This window comes from Coniophora puteana (assembly GCF_000271625.1).
Source record: "Coniophora puteana RWD-64-598 SS2 unplaced genomic scaffold CONPUscaffold_17, whole genome shotgun sequence".
Lineage (NCBI taxonomy): Eukaryota > Fungi > Basidiomycota > Agaricomycetes > Boletales > Coniophoraceae > Coniophora > Coniophora puteana.
In genome coordinates, this window is record NW_006913069.1 from 352,193 (window position 1) to 370,819 (window position 18,627).

The following is an 18,627-nucleotide window of genomic DNA, read 5'->3' on the forward strand; positions in this document are numbered from 1 at the left end:
AGCAAGCATACCATTTGCGTCGTACGAGAGCCCTTTCCACCCAGGGCTAGACCCTCGGATTCTCCATCCTCGGCCTCGACATTGTCAACGTCCATCTCCTCTGGTGTCCCGGCTTCATCGTCTTGTTCGGCTGGAATGGGGTTGTTGATGGGGTCATCACTGTCAAGGGCGTTGTAGATACCGATGTAAGGACTTGGAACCTCTTGTGCTTCCTGGAACCAATGCATGTCGGGGTCGAACGGAGGGCCGGGGCTTGAGAGATTAATACCGAGCTAATATACAAGCATTAACCCAGTGGGTAGCGTCAATGGAAACTAGCGACTTACCCAAATTGAGTCCTTCACAGCATCAGGCTGCTCATCAGGCTGCTCGTCATCCGCCTCAACGGCACTTGCTTTGCGCTTGAGATGACGAGAATGGGTTGTGGATGGCTGAGACGGCGGGGATGTAGGTGTCTTGCTGAACACAAGGAGGCCCTATAGTTTCCAGGAATCAACTTGCGAAAAAAATAAAATAAAAATATTGCTACGCTCACCTGTGCTTGCGGGGATCTTCCTGTAAGGAAGTCTCGTTCCCTTGCTACGTCAGCGAGCGTGTCTTCACTATGCAGCCCCATGCTGTCATGGCTGGCCTGATCTTGAGTGGCAGTGCACTGTGCAGTCTTGTGGGAAGAACGCTTGCTGGAGACTGAGGTCGTGGTACTGTTCGATGTTTTCCGTCCGGTTGTGCCAGAGCTGGAGGTAGAAGACGGAATACGGTGGGTGATGCCGGTACTAATGTAAGTCAAGTTTGGTAAGCATGAGAATCGCAGAGAAGTTCCGAATACTCACAGGCCACGGGACTTGATCCCAATTGAGGCAGCTTCTTGATGGCCCAACTTGGCCTGGGCAGTGTCGCTCGCTGCTTCGTCCTTCATGCTTTGACGCCTCGTCTCGATGTGGTGCCGCATCGTAGCTCTGTCTTTCCTCGCAACAACCTTGACTGCAGGCTGAGGGTCGTCGAGCTCCACTTCTGACCGGTATGAGGTGAGATTTACGCTGCTAATACTGACAACTAGTGTGGTACTGACCTTCAACGTTCTGCTTGGAACGCAAATGCCCCGGGTTCAAAGTCATCTTTGCACCTCCGTCCTTGAAGACCGTACCCGTGCTCTTGTGTACGCTCGCAGCTGCCGTTGAACAGGCAACTCTCTGGACCTTCCGAACAGTCTTCGGCTGGCTGCTTGGCATTGGCTTTGACCGCATCGCCATCTGCTGTCGCTGCTGCACTTCGAGTTCAACCGATGCAAGTCGATCAATGCCAGAGGTGACCTCTGCATCCCTCTGGGCATCGCGTTCGGCCTTACTGACTGGCTTCTTCCTAGTAGGAGCAGCCTTTACCAATGCCTCAATGGGCCTGGAGCGGGGGCGAAGGGTGCGCTGGGTTTCGGGAGACATGGAGGAAGCAGAAAGAGACACGTTGCTGCAAACGGGGCGACGTGGATGTTCAACTTCAACAAACGTAAGCTCTCAAATTGCCGTCCTACTACGCGGTGGCTCATTCATTTGCATTGCGCCAGCCACGTCAGCCCTTTGTCACCTCCGAATTCGAACACCCATGTCTCGCAAGCAGCACCAGTCGAAAAACAGAAAAACTCAGAAAAAACCTCTCAAGCGTCTGAAGTGTCCTCACTGCGAACGATACTGTGCGAACACCTCTGGCCTCACCCAACACTACCGTAGTCAACACGCTGGCGATATCGAAGATTTTTACTACCATGAACCTGCTCCCCCCACTCCATCGCCCTCACGCTCTCCCTCTCCTTCACGTTCGCGCTCGCGCTCTCCCTCTCCTTCACGCTCGCGCTCTCCCTCTCCATTGCAGTCTCCTTTCCAGTCGCCTTCACGTCGTCCACCCTCCCCTACACTCTTCTCCCCTCGCTCTCCTTTATTCTTTCCAACCTCGTCTCCTACACCCGACCACTATTCCCCATCCTCGTCCTCCAGCTCTTCATCCTACACAAGTCCTCCTCTGCAAGGGCTTGCTCCTTCCCCCACTCTGGTTCCTGAAGACTTTGACCTCAATCCCCATCCACTACCCGAAGGCGACTTTGTCCTCGACACCCATTCCCCATCATCTCAAGATGAAGACCAACCAGATTTCAACAATGAGGACCCCTCGGTTGGTGACGCTGTCAAGGTGGGACGCCTCACGAGATATTTCCATAAGTTCTTGACAGGTGCGTCAATTCAACTGGTTGTCTAAACTACTTCTCTGACATCTCAGTAGGCCGCAAATGTGATGAGCATGGCGACTTCCTCTCACCTGGAGAGCCTCCCCCACCTTCTCCCCCTCGCAACCCGAATGACTGGTCCCCATTTGGATCACGCCTGGCCTTTGAGACGGCGGATTTCTTCTTCCGACATAACCAGATGTCTGCCAGGCACATCAACTTCATGTGCCGGCTGTGGGGCATCGCCATGGCAAAGCACAATGCCGAACCTCCCTTTCGCGACCACAAGCATGTCTACGACACCATCGATGACGCAAAAGTTGGGGATATTCCCTGGCAATCATTCTCTGTCAACTACGGTGGTGCAAGGCCCCCCCGAAGCGTACCACCATGGATGGATGCGAAGTACGACGTGTGGTTCCGCGATCCTCTGGAGGTTGTCAAGAATATCCTCGCTCGCCCGGACTTCAAGGATCAGATGGATTACTCACCCCACCCTGACTACGACAACGATGGTGTCCGGCAGTACGAGAACCTTTTCTCCGGTGACTGGGCCTGGGAGCAAGCAGTACGTTCTTCCTATTTTCAAGATCTGTCTACTGACATCTACTTATAACTAGGATGAGATCGCGCAAGACCCAGCAACGCATGGATCAACGTTCGTTCCGATCATCCTCGGAAGTGACAAAACAACGGTCTCGGTCGCAACAGGCCTGACCGAGTATTATCCCCTATATCTCTCCATTGGCAACGTTCACAACAACACGCGGCGGGCACGCCGTAATGCTGTTGTCCTCATTGGTTTCTTGGCCATCCCAAAAAGTAAGTCTTTGTCCCGCTTTTGTCTTTGCAACTATCTAATATGTCCTTAGCCAATAAGACCTTCAGTGCGGATCCAAAATTCCGACAGTTCCGACGTCAACTCTTTCACGCGTCCCTCTCCACAATCCTCCAAGTCCTGAAGCCCGGCATGACCCAACCACAAGTCTTAAAATTCGGAGATGGCTACTTCCGACGTGTCATCTTCGGTATCGGCCCGTACATCGCAGACTACCCGGAGCAGGTTCTGTTAACAGGAATTGTGCAGGGATGGTGTCCTCGGTACGTCTATGCGAGTTTCTGGTTTTGTATCACGTCCTCAATCATATGGCAGATGTCTGGCGTTTCCCGACGATCTTGACAGTGGGGCACCACAACGGTGCCGACAACATAACGAGGCACTTGTGGAGTCACTGCCACCAGATGTCTTATGGGATGAGTATGGTATCATAGCTGACGTCGTCGTAAGTCATCACAACCATCTACCAGTCTTAGTACTCTATTGATGGGCGAGCACAGCCATTCACCAATGACTTTCCCCGTGCCGACATCCATGACCTCATCGCCCCCGATATACTGCACCAGCTCGTCAAGGGGACCTTTAAGGATCACCTCGTCGACTGGGTCGAGCAATACTTGCACAAAGTTCACCCCAAAGCGGAAGCCCTTCGAATATTGGACGACATTGACCGACGGTATGTTTTCTTGGCATGGTGTACATATCCGGACGCTGACGTGGCACCATAGCATAGCTGCCGCACCTCCCTTTGCTGGCCTTCGCCGATTTCCCCAAGGCCGAGGATTCAAACAATGGACCGGCGACGACTCAAAGGCCCTTATGAAAGTACGTACATTTGACGCTTTCAACAATTTTTATTCATCTGGTTTTGTAGGTCTACTTGCCAGCCATCGAAGCCCACGTCCCCCCCGACGTTGTCCGCGCGTTCCGCGCATTTCTGGAGTTTACCTACATCGTCCGGCGAAATGTCATCACTGAAAATGACTTCGCCATCCTTGACGACTGCGTCGAACGGTTCCATCGATATCGCCAAGTCTTCGTTGAGTGCGGCGTCAACATCTCACTCTCTCTTCCCCGACAACACTCCTTGCCCCATTACAAGTACCTTATCCGACGTTTTGGCGCCCCGAACGGGCTGTGCTCATCAATAACGGAATCAAAACACATTGAGGCCGTAAAGGATCCGTGGCGGCGGTCGAGTCGGTTCAACGCCCTCGGTCAGATGCTACGCACCAACTCCCGCCTCGACAAACTCGCAGCATGCCGAGTTGATTTTGATGCCAGAGGGATGCTCGCAGATGATCTCCTTGACGAAGAGCTGGAATTGGATGAGCAGTGTGCGTATACATGCCCCATTTCCCTTCATGCGCTTATCATCCCCCAGTCCTTGAGGTTATCGACCACATGCCTGAAAACCAACTCCTCGCCATGGGCTATCATCCCAACAATCTCCGAAACCGCGAAGCTCAATCTAAGTCCGTTGCTGCCGACTTGAACGATGAACTTGCGCTGGATGGATCAAGGAGAGTTCGCATTGTCGGGAAGATTGATGGGAAGGAGTTGATGGCGGAGGTGAAGCTGGCGAAATCAAGAGGTGAGTTCCTCCTCTATTCTTCCAGTTGCCACGCACGTCGTACTTACCCTGTAATCAGCACGGAAACGTCCTCGCACGCTTCCTAACCTTGCCAAGGAGGTTCATGAGCCGCAGCTGGTCGAGCAAACCCAGCGATTCCTGTTCGCCATGCTTCACCACGACGACCCTCGGCTCAAGTACGACATATTTATTCCTCTCCACGAGTGTCCCCTACCTCCACCGAAGATCACTGTCGTTAACTCGGCAGTATCGACCTTTCGCGCGCCAAGCGACAACTGCGGGACCGGCGGCCTGAAGCGTGAGCGCATTCGCTCTACGGCTTCATGGCGTAATGAAGCGCCACGCTACGACTGCGTTTTTGTCTTGACTGATGAAACGCGGCCCGGGACGCTCGCTATGGATGTTGTGCGTGTCCTCGCACTGTACAAGTTTGACATTGGGAAGGTGGTTTACGAATGTGCCCTCGTCCACTGGTTCGAATACTATAGTGACGAGCGCGACGAGGATACCGGCATGTACATCGTCCGCCCAAAGTTCAAAGGTAATACCCGCGATGTCTCCGTGATTGACGTCGACACGATCGTCAGAGCCGCTCATCTGATACCTGTATTTGGTAAAGATACAGTTCCAGAGGATTTCAAGTGCCATCAAACCTACGATACGTACGACGCGTTCTACATTAATCGTTTCATTGATCACCATGCATTCGAGCTCGCTTGAGCTCTTTTAAACTCTACCTTTGTTCTATTTACTCATAATAACATTGTGATATCAATCTCGTGCTCAGTATACGGATCTCAACAAAGCCTTTACCACACGGAGTAGCGAGTTGGACCCAGTGGGTCCAAACTACAGTTAGTACCAACCACCTGTAATAACTGACCGTCTGTTCTTGTATTAGCACCACTTTCCCGTCATTTCCCAACATTAATAGTAGATTGTAGTCTTTCACTGCGCTTTTGTATTTACGGGAGGGAGGGCCCGAGCAACAAGGACGGCAAAGTGCCGGAAATTAAGGAAATGTTCGCTTCGCTTCCGAAATGTCGGGAAAGTAACGTGTCACTTTCCTGATGCCGCCGTGTCAAATACGTGATGATGTTAAGGAGCGGCGGGCTAGGTGACGGTGTAACTTAGTAGTACTAGCTAGTCTTGTTGGAATTATCTATTTGACATCGCTCGCATCATGACGTGTCGTAGCTTATCTTATTATATCTGAGATATTCATGGTATATATTCCTGTCATAGTTAGTCAAAATCCTCATGCGATTGCCCTTCGGGAACCCTCCTCTTTCCTGGGACAAATGCGCTGTGCGTCGTCGCGAGCCCGTGCGACCTCGATTTTCTACAAGTATGTCGCTAGTATGTAAGTGTATCGATGTAAAAGGTAGTAGGCTATGTAAGTGCTCTGGTATTTGTGCAGTATGCTATTGATCTTGGCGTTCTGGCCTTATGGGTCCGACATATTACTAGGATGTGGAGAAACTGTATGTACTGGGTATCCCTCGGAGGTGTATATGACACGGAGGATTGTCTTCATATTGTAGGACGAGACATCACAAGCTAGCTCATCATGCTCCTTCTCGTTATCTAAGTCATGTTTGCTCTAATCCATTCCTTCCCACACGTCAACGTGTTTGGTACGCGAAAACTCAGGCTGCGCCGCGCGCGACGCGGCTCTAGCTGCCATCTATGAGCCACCATACCTTGCAAGAGTGAACTGATAGCATCTGATTACTATTGCACTAATGATCTAGACAGTTAAATCTTCTGAAGATAAACTAGCAACGGGCAGCACATAAATATGCGGGTGGTAATATGACAGAGGGTGGGGCCATTCACACTCTGACGCGCTGACCCTGGTAACATTGCCTATTGGATTGTCAGCCTGAGAACGACATTGTTACATATCTTATGTACTTACGGTTACGTGCACTATATTGAAATCGAGAGAACTGAACCACAAGACTAGTGTATAATCCTATCAATTTCAGACGGACTCAGTACAGAGGAACAGGCGATGCAGCCTGTTCTATACCAGGAGGTACACGATTCCTCGTAGGTATCTTGAACCAGAAAGGATCAAGATTGGGCCGACAAAGAGCAAGGTAAGCACCCTCAATCACGCTAAATCGCTCTTCTCCCGGCAAAATCTGCTCTGGCGTACAGCCTGTTCTGGCCTCCCAACTTTGGAGGCGGCCACCGCAAAGAACCGAGAGTGTTCCTGCTAATGGAACAACATTAAAGGAGAAGCCAAGTTCCGACGTGTTGATAGCTATCTGTGCGTCCATGTCGTAAACGTCCAAACAGAATTGACCTTCCTCTTCAAGACCGCCGTCCCATATTCTGATCACGAGGTCTTTTTTGTCGGGAATGTGAACGACACAAATGTGGTCCGTGCTGGGGTCCGCGTCTGGCCACGGTTTCATCTACGAGCACAAAGATGAATGCTGGCAGAGCGCATATAATGGAGAACGTACACCTTGGCAAATGACCTTTCCACCGTTACTATCAAGATGCCCCTCCCATAATGTGTCATACTCGCGTCTGTAATCCGCGAGCTGTGACTCCGGTATATTGAGGAGCCGAAGGTGTTTGTTCAGCTGCTCGTCGGAGATGTAAATTTCTTCGAACGCTGGCCCGTCTCCATACTTGTCATATACATACTGCTCCCAGCGGTTGCGCATGACTCTTGGTATGCCCGTTGGTGTCTTTCTGGGTGGTTTGCTGAATGTCGGTGCATTACCCCGGACGCTGCGTGCGGGCTACTTCCGAGTGAGCGTCAAAAATGACTATTGAAACATGTGACTATCTGACCTTCGGTTTCTGGGATCGTGGCATTGTGTATCTGGCTGTAGGTATGAATGTTCCTGACAGGGTTGGCGGGGTGAGGTTGACAGGCAAGTTGACAAGAACGTTAACGCGGCGGACCACCCAACACGGTCATGTGGTAATGTTCCCACGAGCGTAATGAGATCAGGAAGCAGTACTTTCAACGTTTTCACACCTATAACTCCCGTCAAATGATATCTCCCTAGACTGATGACACCTGTCAGTCTACCTATCTGGCAGGTCTGGTTTCCGCCGTTCCCCGCGTTCCTTCTAAAATCCTGCTGATTTAAGGGGACTTGTGCGTTTGCTGGCGTGTATCCCTCCCCTCTGTCAACCGTTGGCACTCCGCTGACAGCTGTCAGTCCCGTATAAAGCCATTCCACGTGTGTAGCTCCCCATTAAGTTCTAAACGCCCCTAGATGTCATCAGCACATGCCGGCCGATGTCACCTTGTCATCCCGACGTCGTCCAGGCCAGCGTGCTCGCCGTCTGCGACGACGAGCACGCATATCTCGGCGATGAGCGCACGTATATCCCTCAGATCTTATCTCCTGAGTGCCGGGCTTTTTTGTACATACTCTATATACCCTCTGCTATGCATCTATGTTGGACCACCCTGATAAGTGTCGCGTTCACCGTCGGGCACGGCATTGAGCTCGCTGGGGGGGACCCGATGACATCTGAAGCTGAGTCATGCAGCGGCCACGTCATCGATCGGCAGCTGTACACGTTGACGTGTGCACGTATCACGCGTAGATCGGATGTAATGGCCCCGGCATTGTTCCGCCGAGTACCTGTGCCTGACGTCGACAGCAACCTCGAGCTCATCGCGGGCGACGACGACGAGGGGCTCACCTTAACGGCCAAACCTTGGCCCCCGACATCGGGCCTTTTTTAGCAACAACGGCGACAGCGACAGCGACACCGTAGATGCCGAGATCGATCGTGCACGTCAAAGTCTAATTAATTGTGGGAACCTTTTGTTGTCGGCATGGCTATGTCGTTGTACTTTGTGCTTCCCGTCGTTGTTGGCTTGAACCGAACCGTTGCCCCTTGGGAGTCACAACAGCAGGCGCCGACGGTGACAACAACCCTCGGCTGAAGTGTATGTTTTCGGAGATTGCCGGGCCTGACATATCATCAAGCAGGTCCAGTCAAATGAATTCATAGCAATGACTACTATTGAAGATTTACGAATACATCATTACAAAGCTCAAAGGCCGATGGTAAGCCAGCACTACTACTTAGACTTGTAGGTAGGAAAACGAATAAGATTGAGATTTAATTTATCAGAGAAAACTACTTAGTCAGCCTCTGAGTCGACATCAGAGTCTTCAATCGTTGCGGGGCTGACGATCTTGCGATGCGAGGACGCCGATTGTGCAGAGGCACGCTCGGGGCCCTTGGCCACGGACTTCTTGTTGGATTTGGATGCAGTGGCCTTGGTGACACGGCGGCGCTGCTTTGATGTACGCTTACCGTCGAGTGTCTCCCAGAAGATCTCGTTGCGCTTGAGCATGTCGCGAAGGCGGCGTAAAGTCACCCTCTTGCTGATGTTGGAGGGGCTGATCATCGGGATGGTCTTGGGCCATCCAGTCAGCTTGGCGCCATAGAGCTCGACAACACCCTCCTGGTAGTTTTCGTACGACATCCTGACGTTGTCCTTCTGCGTGACAAAGCCTAAAGAGCAGTCTGTTAATATTGTAGCACGTGCGAGGTTAATAGGCACTCACGTAGGCCCTCGATAACCTCGGACGTAATCTGCTTGCGGACGTTGCCAATATTGTTCGATTCGCGCTCGTCGAGGTCTAACATGGAAATGGTGAGACTAATTTACGAGGATAGAATACAAGACTCACTTTCGTTTAAGCTGCACACCCACGACTCGAACTTACGAATAACCATATCCGCCGCGACCCCCAGCTGCTCATCAAAAAAGTCTTCGGAGTTGTCGGTCCCGTAGATGACCGGCTCGATAATATCGTCCACGTGACCGCGCACCAACATGACACATCCGTAAATACCCGCACGGGTGCGGAGGTCATCGAGCTGGAGCACGACAAAACGGTTAGAACAAGATAAGATAGACGAGTGAACAAGACATACAAGCTTGATGATCTTCTTCGTGGTCTCGATGGCGTCTTGGTTTGCCGCGTGATTGGAACAACGCACCGCCAACGCTGAGATAAGACGATGCTCCTCGAGGGCCTTGATCATTGCCTGCTCTTGCTCCGGGGTGTACACCTGTTCGCGGACGTGATCCTGAAGCATCTTGACCTTCTCCTGACGCGTGAGGCCATCTGCGGCACAAACATGAGTGATCAAGCTCGAGGAATGGAGGTGAAGGGCTTACTTGGATAGACCATCTTTGGGGCCTCATGAAAAACCTTCGCGTTCCAGAGCCGGACCTCGCGGCTCTTCTTGTCATGGGCGCGGAAGAACATTGATTCAACAGTCTTGAAGGGAACCGCGTGCTTGGTAGCCAGTGAGTCAATGATGTCGTCAGTGACGATGCGTGCCTTCACGTCTTCTTGCAAGGCGGCGTCGCGCTCGGCTTTCTGCTCGCGAAGAGCGTCACGTTTCGCGCGCTCCTCAACAGTGAGGGGCTTTGCGGGGGGTTTAGTGGGGATAACCGGGCGGTTGGGGTTGCGGTACGACCATGAGTTCTCGGGACGTTTCTTGCCATTGGCGTCGTTGCTGTTGGCGTCGTTGGCGCTGCCGGCGTTGGCGTTGCCAGCGCTGACGCTGCTGGCGTTGGCATCAGAGTCCTCCTGCCCTCCCTCCTCCTCATCGACCTCACTGTTGGTGTTCGCGGATAGAGTCCACCGACAGGCCTCCATTGCAACCTCGACTGCGGTCTTGTCATGGCTGGCGGAGGAGGCGATGGTACCAGTAGCTTGTTGCGTAGAGAGGACGGGCGCGGGGCCTGCTGGTGCCGTGAGAAGGTCATTTAGGTGAAGCCGGCGCCCCTCGACAGGAGGCTCGGCTGGCGGAGAGTGAAGAGGGGTCCTGCTGATACTGGCGGTATCTTGGTAAGGTGTCACACTTGCAATTGTCGAGGGCAGCGAGGGCGCGTAAAACGTGTCCGAACGCGTGTTTGAGGACGTGTTTGCGACAGCGTCTGGATAGTAAGAGGGGTAAGGCATGCTTGCAGGACGAAAAGACGCGTCGACCGGATCCAGGGGCATCATCTGCGGCGAGTAGTACTCGGAGGAGATCAGTATAGACACACAGGCCACAGATAAAATACCTACAGAGCCAGCCATCCAAGTATCATCCGTAAGCAAATCTGTAAAGCTGGACGCTGGAGGCTCAGAGCCGCCGAATCCGTGGAAGTCGAAGTCTTGCCCATTGAACATCTTGAAGAGTGGTCGATAGTCGAATCGATCGCAAATTTCGCCTTGCATATGCATATTTATACTGAATAAATTAATATTTTTGCCACAGCGAAAGCGCGAAATCAACATGGTAAAATGCGCGCGGCTCGGGAGCGGTGCGCTGGCACGTGATCAGAGCCAAGGCGTGTTCAAGTAGAATAGGCTACACACGTCGAAACCGCTGTCAGCATACTTGTGTGCTTGTAAAGACGCGGAAATATACACGTACTGCAACAGGGAGACTCGCCTCACTTACATGCTGGCAAGTTTCCGGCACCGTGTCTATACATATAGCCGCACACCTAAAGAAACAATCAGCTAAAGTGACCGACCTGGTGAGGTTGTGCAGCCAAACAATGATGCGAACCCAGTCGAAAGTGATTTACTGACCTTGAGAGTGACGACGACAAATGAAGATGAAGCAAAAATTAAAAGGGCGGCATTTTACGACATTGATGTCTTGCTCAGAAAGCGCGAAATGGGCGGTCAGCCCGCTGCGAGCTGGACCTTTGACAAACCCACTCGAACTGAAACCTAGAGTAAGTCAAATGTAAGCCCCAGAGCAAAGGATAATAAAGGAGTCGGCAAACAACCCACCAACGTTGTTGCTAAAGAACACTAACCGTGAGAACCATGTCCGTGTAGGCATCCGCAGGAGAGCTGTTGGTGAATGTTGAAGCAGATATGTTGCATTCGCATGCAGCAACGGTAGGTGATGAGGACTGGCATATGCGATAGCGACGTGAGCACTCAAATCACCGGAGGAACTTTCGAGGGAGAGACAATGACGGGGGGATGATCGAGAGGCGATCGACAATTTTACTTCCGTGGCAAATCCCGGCGGTGTCAATACCAGTAATTCGCGGTGACTAATGCCATATGACTCAGCGCGCCCTTGCCATCGCCTGCATCCGCAGCTTATCTCTGTTCACGTTGCTCACTTATCCTCGCCGTCCCGCGCGTTCCCTACCCGCACCCCCACGCGCCGCCAATGCGACCACGGAAAACCAAGCAACAGAAAGCGGAAGCGCAACGCGCAGCCACAGCGCGCTATCTGGCCGATCCTGAGTAAGATCAGCCTATTCGGCACTCTTCTTTGCAACTGAATCGAGCGGTAGGGTTCGCGCTCAGTACAATGAAAAGGCTAGAGTCCGTTCGGCATTGTAAGTTCTAGTTTCATTGGCTTGTATTACGCAGATTAGGTGGCTGATTGCAAGTAACGGGTCCAGGAGACGCGCTCGGTACGTTGCATCACTCAGTCACTCTTGCAATCAGATCTAAGTGGTACATCCAGAGCCAAAGAACAGCCCATTGAGCCACGTTCCTCTCGGCAATGCGCCTCTCGCCCGCGAGCAAGTGACACGTCGCCTGCACGTACAGAAGACACCAACTGTATTCATCCTCTTGCCATTCCCGACTTTGGTGCCGCCATCCGTGCTTTCGAGCGCTGGTCCTACAACTGGGGACCCGAGGAGATATGGGAGGACAGATTTAGGGAGATTCTGTGTGGTGCCACAGATGACGAGAATGATCCAGGCTTAGTCGGTCTTAGCACTGAGATTCAGGAGCATGTTGAACAGGGTTGGGTACTTATGGATGTATTGAGAGAACTTGTTGTACGGGGATCTGGTTCACGCGGTGTAAGTGTGCCCTCCCAATTCAGTCCCGATGTTTTCGACACTATGGTAGCATTGATCTCCAAGATACGCTTTTTAGAGCCCAAGGATGTGGAGCAGTGTCAGAAGGAGGCGAAGGAAGCGCAGTGGATCAAGCTTCGTAAATCACTGAGATAAACATACATCTTTACCAAATGACCTTGCTACACTAACTAGTAAATGTCGGAATACACACGTAATCCACTCAACGGTTATGCTTAAGAAGGTTAAGGAAAATGAGCCGGTTGTTGCAAGGATGCAAAAAGGGAGACCGACACTCGGACGCGTACATAGCGAACCCATAGCGAACCCATAGCAAACCCATAGCGAACTCATAGCGAACTCATAGCGAACTCATAGCGAACTCATAGCGAACACCTTTCTCCTACTTAAACCACAGGCCGAATAAAGTTTTTATTCAGTGCAGAGACATAGGAAGATAGTAATATATCTATTCTCAATACACTCGGGCCTTTGGCATTGGTGCTGTGCAACTCGGAAGTGCGAGTGTGTGTACCAGGGACCGATCCGCCGACATGCGACTTAGCACGCCGCGAGACGAGAGTACATGGCTTTTGGGTCAAATCCGTGCACCAACTACACGCAACGGCCGCAACGCACCCTCCTCATCTCACAAACTGAAATATAGCACTCATGCACGATCTCGGGCACTTGACTAGCATCTATACAAGCAACGCTAGATTATTCATGGCCTAGTAGTACTTACTGGGGGCAGTAGATAGCAGATGCACTCGCACATCCAGCAGTAGAAGTCACAGTTAAATTATAGTACATCGACGACATTGCTACATTACTGGTTCTAATCTGTCTGAGCCCAGAGCTCTCGTTCACTAGGAGACATGCTCAAGGTCGTTACTCCGCGGACTTCTTGTGATGGTTCCGACCAAAACATGGAACCGACCTCACGTATAGCGATGACAGCGCCATCGTCATATGCCGCACGGTAGGTGACCATGGCATCGGTGAGATTATCGTACTCTGCCCATCTTGCGCCCTCCACGCGTCGAACGCGTTGATGAAGTTCATGCCTACATAAAATACTCATATTAGCTTGGTACCCCTGTAGAGACTCGAGCTGATAACGCACCGTGTATAGAACACCCCCGTCTGCAAACCACGGAACACAACAAAGTAACTTTGGTTGTCTTGAGGCTCAGGTAACGGGAGCTCGGTGGGATGATAGACATTGAGGTGGCTGTGGTGGGCTGCATAGCGGCCGTCGAGCCACAAACGAAGCCGATGCATCTTTCCCTCCAGTTGTCGAGGGACGATATCGAAGGCCGGCATGCTAGACAATTCCGCACGAAACAATCATTCACATGTGTGAGCAGGTAATAGTGTACAATGTGACATACCTAAATGTCGTGCGCATTGACACCAGCTCGTGCACCCTGTCGGGACTGGCACTGCGTTCGTGACTTTCACGTCTCGATGATGTGTGCGCTGGCGATGGCCCGTGTGCTTCATCAGGCAATCGGGGGGCAGGAAGGACTAAGCGAATACGCCTGTCGTTGGTTCCATGTGGTGTCTGGGGCGCCGATGCAGGTATAGAACGTTCAGACGTCCTCGATGGTGGGGTATGCGTGGCTGGGGTGGAAGTACGTCGCTCGGTGTCGACTTCGACAACGACTTCAAACCGACGTGTTATGGTTGTTGTTGAGGTTGTTGTGATTCTGAAACAAATTGGAGGCATCGTGAGTGAGCGAACGTCAAGGGGAAAGTGAGTAATACAGGCATCTACCTTTCAGGAGCTGGTATGCTAATTTCCACCGGCGCGTCGGGGCACGCATTTGCTTGTGTCACGTGTGCTGTAAACAGAACCTCAGCGTAGCAAGAAATGCTGAATGACCTGTGTGGTCAACTGTAACAGATCAACTCAATGTAGCCAAGATGCGCCAGAAAGGGTCAACTCGGAAGGGTACGCGAAAATCATCCAGCAGCAGGACAATCCGTACGCATGTGCCTTCTGGAGTGGCCGGAAAAGGGGACAATGCCGGTTCAAAGCTGGGCTCGTTTCGACCAAATGAACTCCGGGCGGCCGCACGGGAGAGGCGCAAGGCTCGGGAACACAGTAAGTCTTTAGTAACTGCATGATTGTGGGCTGGCTTACCTCGAAATAGATATGACGGACAAGGAGAGGCATGCTCTCCTGATGGCTGAAGCTGCGCGTAGGGATACATCTCCTACCGCAGAGGCTAGCAGCGGGGATTTCCTCGATGACGGATACGATGCGAATGAGGTGATTGACGGCATGGCCTACCTACCCCTGAGCCATGCAGGCGGCGAGCTGCAAGAGCTTGCAAGCGGGTCAGCTCCTCCCCGGTGGGTATTCATCACGACGACTTGCTGTCGTCCGCAATGCTGAGCCGTTATGCAGACAGCGGCCTCGCGACTTGCGTAGTCGTCGCCTGCGAACGGTCAAGCGGGATGACCTGTTCCTGCGGCAGATGGACGAACTTACCGAAGCCTATATGACATGGGCCTTGGAGAAGAGCCGAGAAAAGGCTGGCCACGAGACCGATGCACCGGGCGGTTCCAGTGCCGACTCAGAGATGGAGGAAGTGGTACGAAAGACGATGCAAATGAAACTTGTGGATGTATTCGGTGAGTGCCGTAATGAATTAGACGCTGAAGAGCTTCTCTTTCTCACCACGCCACCTAGTCCTTTCTTCGTCCGCTTTACGTGTCCCCTATACTGGCAACGTTGCGCCTGCCATCGTACGGCAGGGCTTTATACCCTCGGCGCCCGTCGACCCAGATGTTGCTTTCAGTATCGACACCCTCGAGCTTTATCGTGTTATCAAGGGACGGAACCCTCGTGAATCCACACAAGCTTATGTCCGGTCGTTGTGTGACCTACATGAAGTGAGTTTTTTCCTGGCTTATCTCCTGTATCTCGCCGCTGAAGCATGAACAAAGGTCCCGTTCGAGATTCACTTGACGCGACAATTCAGCATTGCCTTCGACATCTACCTTCAAATCCGGGCCAAAGTGGACCAGCTTGTACACGTGGCGCTCCGCCGAGACTCCCCGAACTGGCGCCTCAAGCACGTCTGCCCAGCATGCATGTATAAGCTGAAGGATGAGCCCTCTCTCAAATTCGCACTCCTCTATACCATTGACGGTAACGACTCGCTGAAGCGGGTGTTCAAGCGTTCGAACAACATCAATGCCGACGGGCCCACCGAGTCATCCGAATTGCCAACGTTGCTCAAGGTTCGTACGGACCGGTACATCGATCGTGCGACGGTGAACAAGTGGGCAAACGCTCAGCTTGACCGCGCTCTCACTGCTGAGGTAACTATTTATCCGCGTAGCTGCAATATCTACTTATGTCTATATACAGGACATCGCTGCAAATCCATGTGCGGCTCGTTGGAAAAACATGAAGGAGGATATTACCAAGAAGATGTGGAGTGTCTTCGATGAGACGGGTATTTTTCTCGCTGTCTGTCGGCATGGGTTCTCCCTCCTTGTCGTTGACATGGTAAAGAGCGGCGAATTGTGAGTCTCGGTAGTATATCTATAATCAATTCCATAATTCTAATTGGATTACAGATCGAAATACCCGCTTGCTATCATTGAGCGCATGCTCCATGTGTTCGGCAAGAACCTTGGCACCGGCTACGATATAGGATGCAAGTTCAATACAACGATCGCAAACACGCGCCTAGGCGCGCTTGCCGTGCAGCTGGAACATGCTTGCCTGGTGGGCGCTTTCCATGGACACTCACACCGTCGTCTTTGCCAGATTGATCACCTCTCCACGTATGTGGAGGGCCTTGGAACAGAAGACCTCGAAGGGTGCGAGCGCAAATTCTCGCAGACTAACGACCTTGCCATACCCACCCGACACGCAAGTATCTTCCATCGTCAGCAGCACATCGACCTTTACCTGGAGTATCTCGACGAATTTGAGGTATACCCGAACCTTGGTAAGTCTCATATTTGTCTGCTGCAAAGCCGGCCGTATTTACCGTCGCAACGCAGTCACGTTTTTGTATAACAACTACCGGCAAGCCCTGCAGATCATCTCTGATGGTGTTCCCAGCCTACGTATCGCTATGGCACACCTCAAGATCACCGACACAGCCGTTTTCAAGACATGGCTCGAAGAGGAGAGGGTATACCTCAAGAGCCTCGAGAGCGAGCCGGTGGAAGAGACCACGCAGATGGAGTACTGGAAAGCACTAGTGCGCATGCAGGATAACGGGTACGTCTCATTCCTCGTCAATGTATACATATGTTTGAACTCTACCTGACATTCATCCCGTAGCACTGTGCTCCAAAAATGCAGAACCGAGCCCACGTGGATCAACACAACATCCAACGCGAGCAGCGCAAGCGCAGCACGCATCGCCGGGTCAAAAGTACGGCACGCCCAGGAAAACTACGACCGCTCGTGTCAGCTCGTTCAAGACATCGAACGTCGGCTCGAGATCAATACGAGGTGGACGTCAGCTGACGACGAGTGGCAGAAAGCCGGACGGCTTGTCGCAAAGCGCACATATCAGCGTACCCTGGACAAGCTTGAAGGCCTCCTTGTCGCCCGGATTCTAGAGATGGACCGTGCAAATCGACCGGGCATGGGTGAGTTTTGTATGCATTGCTGCTGTGCATACGGTTTCTAATATTTTCCATAGGCTACTCCGTACGACAACATGTCGCGAAGGCGCTACAGTCTCGCGCGGCAGCCATCCGTGCCGCCCTTGACCTCTACAACAAGGCCGCCCGCGCCCTCCGCCCTCCTGCGCGAGCCCTGACGTGGGAGGAGGTATCGAAAACCTCCTTCCTCAAGGACCTAGACCTGCTGCGAGACACGCGTCAAGATGTTTCTAAGCGCCCTTGGGCAAAGCCGGCTGCCCGTGCCGCCATGGACGACTACTTCAAGCTCTGCCGCGCGTACGAAGAGATTGAGCGCCTCAACGTCGAGATTAAGCGTGTCGCAACGTACCTACGCGACGAGGATAGGTATCTCAGCGCATGCGAGAAGCTCTTGCAAGAGCAGCATCCGGCGTTGGCACTGCAAGTGGGTATTCACCACCGAATACGCGGGCGGTGCAACGACATCCATAGGAAGAAGCTGAGGGCTATGGCGGCCTTGGAGGGATTCAACGGGTCTATCGATCCGGGCGAGAGCGTTGACATAGGGCCGGGGGAGAGTGCCAGCATCCCTGCCCCCATTGTTCCCCCGGCACTCCTGTCCGGTGCCGCCGCTGTTAACGTTGAAGTCCACGACAGCGATCTCAAAGATAACGGGGACGACAGCGACGATAACGAGGACATTGGGAGGGCTGACGATGATGCTCTGCAGGCCGAGCTCTACGATGACGAACCCGGTGATATCCAGCCCATAGAGGATGACTTAGACTTAGATACCCTTATTGTAGCAGGACTTAATGACGTAGCTTAGACATAACTATACCATTATCTTTATTTGATGTAGGCTAACAAGGTGCAAAAAGGCCCGATGTCGGGGGCCAAGGTTTGGCCGTTAAGGTGAGCCCCTCGTCGTCGTCGCCCGCGATGAGCTCGAGGTTGCTGTCGACGTCAGGCACAGGTACTCGGCGGAACAATGCCGGGGCCATTACATCCGATCTACGCGTGATACGTGCACACGTCAACGTGTACAGCTGCCGATCGATGACGTGGCCGCTGCATGACTCAGCTTCAGATGTCATCGGTGTCAGATTTACGTCTAGTATTCGACCCTTTACGGCTTTATTGGTTCATCCAGAAGCCTCCTGTACGGCGATGTTCCTCTACGAGGTCTACAAGTAAACACCGCCTTCATACGTCTATTCAGGCGCTTAGTATCCCATAGGTACTTTAAGCGCTTACGCACTCGTGTGGCTCCGCGTTCATCGCATAGGGCCACGTTCTGCTTACGTAGCCGTCCTGCATTACCGCGGGACTTGGACTGCATAGTAGTTACGAATACGGTAGTGACTTCACACGCTCCTGTCATATATATACAGTCGCTACCATGAATATCATCTAAGTCTTCTCTCTCCACCGAACGACTACCATTGTCAGCCTACCAGCTACCAAGCTACTAACTCAACCTTCAACACTAACTGCCCGGTGAGTTCGCGCTCTTA

At 52.4% G+C, this 18,627-nt stretch overlaps 7 protein-coding genes across 7 annotated transcripts; 4 read left to right on the top strand and 3 right to left on the bottom strand.

The window, feature by feature from the left end:
• Window positions 1-2,240: 2,240 nt before the first annotated feature.
• CONPUDRAFT_66110 (uncharacterized protein) lies at window positions 2,241-5,364 on the top strand (the record flags this gene model as incomplete). The annotated part of the gene is made up of 9 exons (XM_007776276.1): window positions 2,241-2,780; window positions 2,833-3,034; window positions 3,085-3,313; window positions 3,366-3,495; window positions 3,551-3,726; window positions 3,779-3,875; window positions 3,925-4,387; window positions 4,579-4,644; window positions 4,703-5,364. Coding segments are annotated over 9 exons (2,565 nt in total), but the record flags the coding sequence as incomplete, so codon positions are not given.
• Window positions 5,365-6,641: 1,277 nt separating this feature from the next.
• Window positions 6,642-7,482, bottom strand: CONPUDRAFT_159297 (uncharacterized protein; the record flags this gene model as incomplete). The annotated part of the gene is made up of 3 exons (XM_007776399.1): window positions 6,642-7,070; window positions 7,122-7,406; window positions 7,459-7,482. The coding sequence occupies 3 exons, from the start codon at window positions 7,480-7,482 to the stop codon at window positions 6,642-6,644; spliced, it is 738 nt and encodes a 245-aa protein (XP_007774589.1).
• Window positions 7,483-7,915: 433 nt separating this feature from the next.
• Window positions 7,916-8,371, top strand: CONPUDRAFT_159298 (uncharacterized protein; the record flags this gene model as incomplete). Its single annotated transcript, XM_007776400.1, has 1 exon — window positions 7,916-8,371. The coding sequence occupies one exon, from the start codon at window positions 7,916-7,918 to the stop codon at window positions 8,369-8,371; it is 456 nt and encodes a 151-aa protein (XP_007774590.1).
• A 405-nt stretch (window positions 8,372-8,776) lies between these two features.
• CONPUDRAFT_159299 (uncharacterized protein) lies at window positions 8,777-10,832 on the bottom strand (the record flags this gene model as incomplete). The annotated part of the gene is made up of 6 exons (XM_007776401.1): window positions 8,777-9,153; window positions 9,207-9,281; window positions 9,333-9,522; window positions 9,580-9,773; window positions 9,827-10,679; window positions 10,728-10,832. The coding sequence occupies 6 exons, from the start codon at window positions 10,830-10,832 to the stop codon at window positions 8,777-8,779; spliced, it is 1,794 nt and encodes a 597-aa protein (XP_007774591.1).
• A 473-nt stretch (window positions 10,833-11,305) lies between these two features.
• CONPUDRAFT_77439 (uncharacterized protein) lies at window positions 11,306-12,643 on the top strand (the record flags this gene model as incomplete). Its single annotated transcript, XM_007776402.1, has 6 exons — window positions 11,306-11,389; window positions 11,496-11,558; window positions 11,768-11,918; window positions 11,969-12,013; window positions 12,068-12,091; window positions 12,126-12,643. 6 exons carry the CDS (start codon window positions 11,306-11,308, stop codon window positions 12,641-12,643), a joined length of 885 nt encoding a protein of 294 aa, XP_007774592.1.
• Window positions 12,644-13,048: 405 nt separating this feature from the next.
• Window positions 13,049-14,219, bottom strand: CONPUDRAFT_77440 (uncharacterized protein; the record flags this gene model as incomplete). Its single annotated transcript, XM_007776403.1, has 6 exons — window positions 13,049-13,102; window positions 13,127-13,188; window positions 13,233-13,256; window positions 13,433-13,554; window positions 13,614-13,814; window positions 13,882-14,219. The coding sequence occupies 6 exons, from the start codon at window positions 14,217-14,219 to the stop codon at window positions 13,049-13,051; spliced, it is 801 nt and encodes a 266-aa protein (XP_007774593.1).
• A 1,007-nt stretch (window positions 14,220-15,226) lies between these two features.
• Window positions 15,227-17,939, top strand: CONPUDRAFT_66193 (uncharacterized protein; the record flags this gene model as incomplete). Its single annotated transcript, XM_007776285.1, has 7 exons — window positions 15,227-15,391; window positions 15,446-15,823; window positions 15,873-16,030; window positions 16,085-16,461; window positions 16,517-16,761; window positions 16,831-17,095; window positions 17,170-17,939. Coding segments are annotated over 7 exons (2,358 nt in total), but the record flags the coding sequence as incomplete, so codon positions are not given.
• Window positions 17,940-18,627: the final 688 nt, after the last annotated feature.